General features: G+C 51.7%; 1 protein-coding gene across 1 annotated transcript; it reads right to left on the bottom strand.

The window, feature by feature from the left end:
• Positions 1-1,712: 1,712 nt before the first annotated feature.
• Positions 1,713-10,675, bottom strand: Prok1 (prokineticin 1). The gene is given in 3 exon segments (XM_028859856.2): positions 1,713-3,416; positions 5,309-5,436; positions 8,145-10,675. Coding segments are annotated over 3 exon segments (324 nt in total). The 5' UTR covers positions 8,221-10,675; the 3' UTR covers positions 1,713-3,296.
• Between the last annotated feature and the right edge of the window lie 256 nt (positions 10,676-10,931).

The following is a 10,931-nucleotide window of genomic DNA, read 5'->3' on the forward strand; positions in this document are numbered from 1 at the left end:
AAAATGAATGTTAATTAGAAAATGGTTATTCCTGTGTGAAGGGAAGCCAAGCCATTTTGCAACACACAGTGCCCACCTTCCCCAACAGGAGACACTGGGGGTCTCCTCATCACACCACACCTGGTCCTCCCTTCAGGGGGACACTTTTCCTCCCCTCCTCCCTCTTTTCAACTTTGTGGATCTTAATGTTTTTAAAAATAGTTTTATTGTGGTATGATTCATTCGGCACATCATTTACCCTCATAAACTGTACACGCTAATGACGTTGAAGATATTGACTGCTATACAACCGCCTCCACAGTTTAACTTTAGAACACTCTTGTCACCCCTAAAGAAACCTGAACTCCTTAACAATTACTCCAAATTCATGCCTTCACCGCACCCCAGTCCTAGCCAACACTGACCTACTTTCTCTATTGTGGGTTTGCCTGCTGTGGACATTTCACATGAGTGGAATTGTACAGATGTGGCCTTTATGACAAGCTTTTCTCGTCTAAGGATTTCAAGGGCCATTCACGCTATGAAGCGTATATGTACCTTATTTCTTTTCAGGGCTGAGTAATAGTCCATGTTTGGATATCATATTGTGCTCATCTGGCTGAAAAGGAACTAATTGTGTCAGGGAAGTTCTTTGCTCTCATTGCCAATCCCTGGTCCAGGAAAACATCCCTGAAGACACCCAGAGTGTGCCCTGGGCCAGCATGTGCTTCTCTGTCTACAAGGCAGGTTCTGGTTATTATTATTATTATTATTATTATTATTATTATTATTACAGATTCCAAACCAAGTCTCAGTGTTGACTCTTGGGCTGGTCTAAGAACTGATTTGGGCGGACGATTTGGGTCCACTCTGCCGGCTCAGCTCTGAGCCAGTGTCTAGCCCTGCAGCCTCTCTCCCTATGCGATCTTTCTCTTCCGCTTCAGGAACCCCGTCATCGGTAGGTGATAACTGCGTGGAACTACAGCCAACCGGTGTTTACCCGGACCTCACTCAGGATGCTAAGGACCACCCTGAGAGGGGTTCGAAGCTGAACCTCTGCTGACAGAGGAGGCTCTGGCAGCGTATGTCCCCGCACAGTCTCCGTTCTGGCCCTTTCGTCCCGGAGCGCCGGGATCTCTAGGCCCTGGCTACCTAGAGACTTGTGGTGATGAGCACAGCAGCTAAATGAGCAACAGCGATGAGGAGGAGCCCGCGTGCTGAAGGAGCCTCTGAGGCGGCTCTGCTGACCCTGCTACATCCGGGGGATTCACAGACGGGGGTGGGGAGGGCGAACTTATCCACATCTGCTCTCTCATTCTAGAGACCCTGAGGTCAGGGAAGTCACAGCACCTGCCCTAAACAGGAAGGGACGCCGGCTTCCAAGGCCACTTCAAAGTGGGGCGGGGTCCGAGTGTTAATAAAGAGTTGTTCTGGTGGTTCTCCGGTGGCAGGCTTCTCTATAGACATTGTTCTGGACCTCCCGTGGATTCCAAAGCAGGGTGTGCCTGAAGAACTACTCCTTCTACCTGCCCGAAGCCACCACCCCCCACCCCGTCCTCTTTTCGCCTTCACGCTCCTTGCTACTTCCACTTCGTCCACGAGAGGGCGCCAGACACCATTGGTTGAGGATGAAAGTCGGGCCTAAGGACTGTCACGGAAGTTGTGGATGGATCTTGAAAGGGTGTCTGTCAACTTCACCTGACTTTATTCTCCTAGAAAACATTCGTCTTGGGGCATACTCTCTCTATAGGGAGTTTCTTATAGCCATATTTCTGAAGAGCATATTACTGAATGCAAAGGATACATTTCCCTAAGCCTTCCAACCTCTCCGCTGTTCATTCTTCTATCGTTTGCAACAGCAGAAAAGTGAGGCAGAGACTCATCACTCCTTCCTCAGAATTACAACATCACAAATGAAAATGAGTGTGGTCATGTTAAATTGTCGATTCACCCTCTGGGTCTGCAGGTGGCCTCCTCTGAGGCAGGCGAGGATGTAGGGTAACATGGTGATGTGCTAGGGAGCGCCACAGGGCCCCCCCAGCGTCTTGCTCCTGGGGCATCGAGGCACTGGCTGCTGCTCACTGCACTCGGGGCTGCTCTGTGAGCAGGGTGGGACACAAGCTGGAGGTCAATACCCAAGGGCAGTGAGTGGAGCCTGGAGATCTGGAAGACGAGGAGGATCATGGGACCGTTGACTTGGAAAGGAACTTTACAGCTTGGGCCTGGGCCTGGAGCCCAGAGGGAAAGGGATTGTGGGCTGCATACGGGAAAGGTGGCGCAGGTCAGCAGAGCCGGGGCAAAAGCACAGAACGGTCCCTGCGCTGTTCAAGGCCCAGCCTGGTGGGCCCGGGAGGGTGGGGGTTTTTTTATTTGTTTGTTTGTTGTTTGGTTTTGTTCTGTTTTGTTTGTTTGTGGGTAGCTGTGAAGGTGGTCCAAGACAACACTGTGAGCTTCCTTAAAAGGAGATTTTGTTGCTGCACCTTGATGGCCCCATTCTGAACTCGGTAGACGGCAACATTTCAACATTTCGTCACAGTGTTGTTGGACACCCTGTGCCTGGAATAAGAATGGAGGTGGGAGGAGTTGGCTATACCTGCCTGTAGAGAAAGCTCCCAGGCCTGGGTTCAGGCTCAAGGCTCAAGGCCTTGCCAGCTCCCTCGCTGACGCAAATTACCTATCACTAGGCACATGTGGCCTGCTGGGGTCAAATAGTTGACATAAGCCCAAAGGGACTGAATTTCAGCTCTGAGAGTTGAAGTAGGCCCATGCTGTCCCCTCAGGAGAGCTTCCCCACACTCCCAGCCCTTCCCAGAAGACCCCCCCGCAACACATAGCCAAAGCTCTCTGAGCTGCCTCCCACCCCTAATTCAAAGAGACCCTGAAATCCTCTTGCTTTCCAATGGTTCCCGGAGAAAGGCTGAATTTGTACCCACGGTCCTAAAATAAGGAGCTAGTCAGTCAAAGAAATGAGATGCTCCTGTTGGTCCTCCTCTCCACAGGACCTGTGATTTAGTGATGCCCCCGAGGGCCAGTGGCCAGGAAGGTGTGATTTAGGAAGAAAGGGCACATGCAGGAAGGGCAGACACCTGGGAGAAACGCAACGTCACAACTTGAGGCAGTCCGGGCACGGCTGGCCAACTCCTCGAGGCCGTAGCCTCCTCTGCACACACCCGTGGGCTATTCCACAGTGGAAGGTGTGCCCATCCGCTCATGCGTGTGCCACGGACAGGGTGGGGAGTGGAGCAGTTTCGGGGAACAAAAGCACACAGAAGTGATGCAGAAGAGGCCACCCAGGAGGGATCCTGAGCCCAGACCCACTAAAAGCTGACGTTCTTCAAGTCCCGGGAGCAGCGGTACCTGCCGTCCGGGAACCTGGAGCACAGCAGGCTGGGTGAGCAGGGGCAGGTGTGGTGCTGGCGTTTCCTGAAGAAGGGGACCTGGAGAGAGAAGGAAGCCGTCCATCAGCCACAGGGAAGGCCTGCAAAGGTCTCCTCCCAACCAACAATAACGGTGATTATCGGAGACCACTCCAAGGCACGGAGTGACAAAATGGCGTGACAGCATCACCCAGCTAATTCGTGGACGAGCGAGGATTTGAACCTCAGAACCTGTGGCCATGCACACGCTCTAGCGTGCGCGCACACACACACGATTGCAAACGCTCCCACACCTCTGGCAAGTGAACCTCTCTGCTTACTGGTGTGTTCCTCAGTTCTGTGGTCGGGAAAGACATTTGTTTATATGTGTGTTATTGTATGTGTGGGGGCGCAATGGGGAGACCATGCCTGTGGAGATCGGAGGACAACTCGTGAGGTCCGCTCTGTCTTTCCGCCTTTATGTCTGTTCTAGGAACCAAACTCAGGCCGCCGTGTTTTCATAGTAAGCTCTTTTACCTGCTGAATCATCCCACCCCCCACCCCCCAACCCCTACCCCCCAACCCCCAACCCTCACCCCACCCCCCACCCCCCACCCCCCACCCATGGGTTTTAAATAGAGTGATAAGGAGACTAGGTCCAGCACTGGCCTACCTGGGTTCGAATCCCAGACCTGCTGTTTACCATATTGGTAACAACTGACCACCTGTTTACCCTTGCCGAGCTTTGACTTTATCATCTACAAAATGGGTTAATGGCTCCTAAATGGCTCTATGGCTATACAGACTGAGACTGTATATTTATTGAACACTTACTGTGGACAGATGGCCTGTAGGGAGCGTTCAGCATTTGTTTTATGTTAATGCTGACGTCCTTATTGGGAGCGTGAATCATTCTGAATCATCTCCCATAGCCCAAGGCAATGAGGGTGGGAGAGCGTTCAGCTCTCAGCTTCCTGAGCCCAAGGTGGTTAAAAACAAATCAATGGCCTTGAGGGCATTAGGAGAGATTGCTGGAAGATTCTCTGACTCCAGATGAGCCCTGGAGCTTGTACAGACAAGTCACCAGAGCTCCAAAGACTGCTAAGGGGCACTGGATATGCTTAGGTCCAGCCCAGCAAGGTCCCTGACACTTAGTGGCCCCACCCTCCAAAGGCTACAGGTTGCAGCTACATCATCTGACCCTCCTAAAGCCAAGAGCCTCTTGCTTGTCCTGTGCCCTTGGGGGCTAGAGACAGTCGCAGAGTTAGCTGCTTAGGGCACAAAAGAGGGAGTCCCCCTTAGAGAGTGTACTCTGCTCTAGCTGCAGCCCTGTACAGGAGGCCATTTTGTGTTCTTAAAGAGAGTCTGTTCCTAAGAACAAAGGACATTTGGGAGCCTTTTAAAACTGTCACTTCAGGGTTAACTTACCCTGCCCTCAATAAACACAGCAGGTAGAAAACTGATAGCTAGCTGCCTTTGTGATTGCTGGAGCACTCCACAAAACCCAAGGAGGCTGTACCCCACACCAGTGGCCTAGGGCTGTGGTTGACTTCAGAAAACTCCATTCTAGTCCCAGCCATCTCATAGACCGTGCCTTGAGCGAGTCACATGATCTGTGATCATACCTCAGTTTGCTAATGAAAACGCAGGGATACTTTAAAGATCAAATCCTAACTGTTTCTCCAGCCTGTCTAGAAGGGTGCAGGTGGACAATGTCAGCACCCAAACCAGTGCCCGGACAGCATCTGCAGGCCTAAGTAAGGCTGCTGCCTGGGGCAGCCTCCCCATGGCTGTCTGCTTCCCTTCTTTCAGTTAGGCTGGACCCACTGTGGAGGGCGCAGTATTAATCTCCCCCCTATCGTCATCAGAAGCCTCAGACTCCATGGTCTAAGTTGCATCCAGGCCCCAGGATCCCTGCCTGCTTGCCCATGCTCATTCACGCACAGGCCCATCCAGCGCCAGCCAGCGAGTACCTTGTGGCTTCCTGGGTGGCACTCCTCTCCTTCCCGACCCAGTGGGGTGCACAGCCGCAGCCCCCGCAGCCACAGGCTGACGGCACAGCAGGTGCCCGCCCCACACTGGACATCTCGCTCTCACAGGCCTGCAGGAGAGAGAAAGGGCCAGCCCATCAGTGCCAACCAAGAGAACAAAGCAAAGGGAACGCTACGCCTCCCTTGTCAGAATCTGGAGGAAGTGACTGAGTGCCGGGGATTAACAGGACGCGTTGGCTGGAAAAACCACTGCTTGCCTCAGGCGGGACACTCAGGGTTCAGCACACTACCCGACCTCAACCTGGGGAACCATCCCAGCTCGGCGACAAGGCAGTCCCCGTTCCCTGAGGAGACCTATGTTAGAAGGCACAGCTTTTCTAATACCAGTCAACACTGATACAATTGACTGGATTAGAACTCTCTGCTTGGGGGTAAAAGGGGAGTCTTTGGTGGTCCAAAGCCATGGATGCTCCCTGCTGAGTTATCTCGGGGAAGAAGGAGGGGTGGAGAATTCTCTGTCTTCCAACGTGCATTGACATTGTCAGCTGCCTCCCTGCTTGAATCCCACCACGGCCTAACCCAGGGGCCTGTGGACGGGTATCTCCCCCGGTGCTTCTCCGCTGGCCTCTCTGGGCCCCTGACATGGACCCTTCTGGTTCCGGCTGTTTGGACCTGCTGGGTTCCTGGGGAATGCCTATGTAAGGAAAGGTCAAAGGTGCCCACTTTATACCAAAGCCAGGGTCAAGAAGGCAGGCAGGAAAAACGGAGAAACAGCCAGCCTGGCCACACTGCACAGAGGCCAAGTGGCTTCAGAGCTGAAGCTGGAACCTGAGTTGTGATTCGCTTTTCTCCAGTGGCAGGCCCACAAAGCACCTCCAGTCTGCCGGCGTGGGACATGACAGGACCTGGAAGCTCCAGGCCTTTCCAGATGAGGAGGTGAGAATGCCACCAGAGAAGGTACAGGTGAGCGTCACCATCAGTGACTCTAACCCACAGATGCGCTTCTCACGCCCAAGCCAGTCCCTTGCGAAGGAAGGGCGAGGGAAGTGAGTCCCACTGGGACTCTCCTCCCCTGACAGTGGCAGGCGTGGCACTCTGGGAGGTTGGGCCCTACAGCCTAGACTGTCGCTGTCTAAGGAGGAAGGGACCGCAGAGGTCAGGACCTGGTGTCTTTCTGGGAGACAGAAGAGGGACATCAAAGGGACATGGGAAATGGAGGGCAGCTGGGCACCCCTCGATTCCTTCCCCTCAACAGTGTGTTCTGACCAAGCTCTCATCTGGCCATTCATTCACTCCATCTGACTGACCTGACCCTCTTACCTCATTGTGCTCCTTATTAAGAAATGTCCCCTAGCCAGGCGGTGGTGGCGCACGCCTTTAATCCCAGCACTCGGGAGGCAGAGCCAGGCGGATCTCTGTGAGTTGGAGGCCAGCCTGGTCTACAGAGTGAGTTCCAGGAAAGGCTCCAAAGCTACACGGAGAAACCCTGTCTCGAAAAATCAAAAAAGAAAGAAAGAAAGAAAGAAAGAAAGAAAGAAAGAAAGAAAGAAAGAAAGAAAGAAAGAAAGAAAGAAAGAAAGAAAGAAAGAAAGAAAGAAAGAAAGAAATGTCCCACCTCCCTTAGGCCTCTCTGCCTGTTGCCACTCTGGGGTAGATGTTGGAGCTGGCTTGGTGACCCTGACACCGAGCAGCTCATCGGACTGTGTACTCCCAAACCTCACTCTGTGTGGCAATCCTCTCATCTCTCCTGGGTCTGACACCCCGATCTTCAGGGCAAACACAAGCAGGCTCTCTCCACAGTCACACTCACTAGACGCAATTCTGCCTTCAGAGCATTCGCTTGCACTGTGTGTTATTTTGAATGGACTCCCTTTCTTAAGAAAATGACAGCGAGGTTGCTTTTTCTGTGAAAATTAAAATTTATCCAGTTCCAGGAATTGACCGGCATTATCCACACTTACCTTCCAAGTAAAGGGTTGGAGGAGGTTGAAATAAAAGTTCTTTCTCTCTCTCTCTCTCTCTCTCTCTCTCTCTCTCTCTCTCTCTCTCTCTCTCTCTCTCTCTCTCTCCTGACTTCTACCAGGAAAACTCCCAGGAGAAACACTGTGTTTTGGTTTGTGATAAAGATGGTCCTCATATGACACAGCATGTGTCTACATGACAGGGACAGGTCCCGTGGGACATCTGAAAGGCCACCATGCTCAGAGTGAGGTGTTCGGTGGCCTTGGGCTGAACCCCTGCTAACTCGTTTGGGGTGTATTCTGCCAATGCTGGTGCCACCCATCTTCCCCTGGGAACCCACTAAGGAGTGAAAGGAGGTGTCTGGTGCATTCTTCCTAACAGCAAAAGTAGACCTTAGGTGGGACTCTGTGTCCTTCCCTAAGCCACACCAGCATGCTCTGTAAGTTAACACAGACGAGTAGACCAGACACCAATGAAAACCAAGGTGTGGGTAAGACAAATGGGGCTTGGTGGGGGCGGGGAGGCACTAATCCACCCTCCAAAGAAACTTCCCCTGGCACACACTAAGGAATCCTCATTTTACTAAATACTCAATGTCAAAATCCCAGTGCCCTCCCAATGTATTTAAAAACCATTATATTTACACACAACTTCTCAAAACCCCCCTCTGTCTATCAGAGTGAGGTCTGACCCATCGAAAGATTACATGCATCCCAGACTCCTAGGCAGTGACCACCTCCCAAATCCCTTTGGTTTAGGTGACTTGGAGCAGCAGGGCCTTCGTGGTTCTCAGCTCACATCCTGTGCAGAACCCTGATCTTGACCCCAACCCAAGCCTATGGAGAAGGCTAGAAACTTACCCCTGTGATCACGGCACAGTGGGACACGGTTGCTAGGAGGAACACGATGAAGACTTGTGTGGTCCCTCTCATGATCACTCGGGGTGTAGACAAACGCCGTCCACTCCAGTGCCTCTCACTTCCTTCTGCCCTGCCTTGCGCTGGGCAAGCAGAGAAGGCCAGGCTGTCCTGCGTCTACCTCCTTCAGATTTATAGAGTCGGATCCAGGACTGCCTCTGGATGCCTCATCGCGCTCTTCCCTCCCATCGCCAGCGTTATTCAGATGAGCTCAGACGAGACCTGAATCTCTAACGGCAGCACATCACCGTCAGAACTGATAAAAATGGGCACATCGGGCGACTTTGACAGTTGCTCTAACTCTTCCGAGGGCATCACGCTTCCAACAGTTGCCTGCAATTCACTTGCTATCCGTTTCTGTCTCTGCATCCTTCTTCGATGCTTGGGCCAGGAGAGTGGCTTCAGTCATGAATTAAGAGATTTGCAACATCGATTTTTTTTCCTCACCCACACCGAACTTCGCAGCCTACAGGAGTGTTTATCCTCTCACACTCAAGCTGTCAAGCATCATGTGGGCATTTACCCTGAATTCAGCACAGAGGTGGTTGAGAAGACAGAGGGTGAGGCGGTGTCTGTTCCTGACCCCTAAAAGGTTAAAATTCCCCAAATGGAGACAGTATACAGTGAGAAAATGCATCTGCCATGTTGATGCTCCTCACGGATACGCAGGTGGGTCTGCTCTCCTACAGGCTCTAGACCTGTAATACCTGTGTGCTGGTGAGTCTTCCATGTCTAATTGATTGGCTTCAGAATCACTATGGAAACACACCTCCTGGTACGTCTATGAGGATATTTCCAGAAAACGGAAATTGAAGAGGGAAGATCTACCATGTCTGTGAGGTCCGTCCCATGAGCTAGACTCAGACTAATGAAAGAGAGAGCTGAGCACTGGTGTTCCCCTCCCTATGCTTCCTGACTACGGATGCAACGTGACCTGCCACCTCGTGTTCGGTCTCCTTGATCTCCCTGCCATGGTGGGCTGTACACTCAAGCTGTGAGCCAAAATAAAACCTTCTTTCCTTCCTTCTGTCAGCAGTGGAAAAGGTGACTCACACAAGCAGTCAATGCCCCTGGTACGGGAACCAGGAACACAAGATAAGAAAGCACACAGGTTCCTCCCTGGCTGTATCCTGTAGTGAAGTGAACTTGGGCTGGGATGCTGCCGAAAGGAGCCATGTTGGTGGTCTTCCTGCAGCATGGGGTGAGCATGAGAGCGGCCTTGTCTGCAAGCAGACACACGGTGAGCTCAGAGGGCAGGCTGACGGGAGGGTGCCTCTGAGCATAGCCCTTCTCCCTGGAGGGAAGTCCCTGGTCCCAACCTTCTGACGGATCAGAGACACTGTTGGATCCTTATTGGACCGTCCATCTTCTCTCCATGATAAGAAAAGCTAGTGTTTTTCCAAGGTGTGTTTTCTAGTATGTTAGTTCAGGCGAGCATCCCTAACCCAAAACTCTGAAATCAAGACAGCTCCAAAATGGAGAGTTTTCTGACTAGTGTGACATGTGGAGAATTCTACACAGTGCAACCTTGTGTGCACAGAATAACTTAAATTACCATAGAAACTCGCCTTTAGGCTATGTATGTGAGGTGTTCACGAAAGAGACAGATTCGAGTTTAGACTTATGCCCCATCCAAGATTACCCTTGTATACATACAAATATTCAAAGTTGGAAAGGTGGCCCTCAAACCTGGGACCCTCCAGGTCTCAAGGATTTCAGAAAAGAGGTACTCAGTCTATGGGTGTTGCATGGACAATTGTTTTCCACAGCCAGAGATTTGGGGAGCACTGAGTGTACCTACCTAAGGAGTTTCTTTCTGCAGAATTTTCCAGGGTCCTTCATGTTGACATGGGAAACATCAAGTGGAAAACACAACCTGTGGTATACTCATCCACGATGTCTTTTTCTCAAAGCATCTTGTGGAAATAGGGTTCTTACACAGTAATGTCAGCAGGCATCCATGACAAGTGAGAGGAGAATCCCGGTGCGCCTGGACACCGTGGCTGGTCGCCAGGCCCCCACAGGCAGACACGCTGACTTTGAACCAGATTGCTTGCTGGCGTCATGACCTTGAGACCTCCAGTTCTCGACATTTCCCCTAGTTCCTTCCCAGAACATGCAATTACCACGAGGAAATTGTGACAAGGAAATCTTATAAAATAGTGGCATTGACTGAAAACATTCTCTTGTCTTGGCTGGTTGTGCTTGAAGAAGAGCCAGCTTGATGAGTGGGGCGGGAGGGACAACTGGTGACTCGGGACTCTCAGAAGAGACCGGGGGAGCTTTAGAAAGATGTGGCATTGCTTCTTTCTTCAGAAACTCCATTAAGCAAGCACTCACTGTGACCCTCCCCTGAGTCAGGACTTGGAACCGCTGGGCACGGCATCAGATGTGCTAAAGGTCACACTCTTGACACAGTCAGGGTCTTTGTTTTTGTTTGTTTGTTTTTGTTTCCGTTTTTGTTTTCTGAGACAGGGTTTCTCTGTGTAGTTTTGCGCCTTTCCTGGGACTCGCTCTTTTGACCAGGCTGGCCTGGAACTCACAGAGATCTACCTGCCTCTGCCTCCTGAGTGCTAGGATGAAAGGCGTGCACCAGGGTCACTTTGTGGCTGACAGAGGTGGAGTGAAGAGGTGAGTGGGGGTGGGGGGAACTAAGTGGTGGCATCTCAATAATTCAAAGGCAAGAAGATGGAGGTAGGGTGAACTGAGAAGCAAGTTGGAGGGAG

The sequence above is a fragment of the Peromyscus leucopus genome, chromosome 6 (genome assembly GCF_004664715.2).
Source record: "Peromyscus leucopus breed LL Stock chromosome 6, UCI_PerLeu_2.1, whole genome shotgun sequence".
Lineage (NCBI taxonomy): Eukaryota > Metazoa > Chordata > Mammalia > Rodentia > Cricetidae > Peromyscus > Peromyscus leucopus.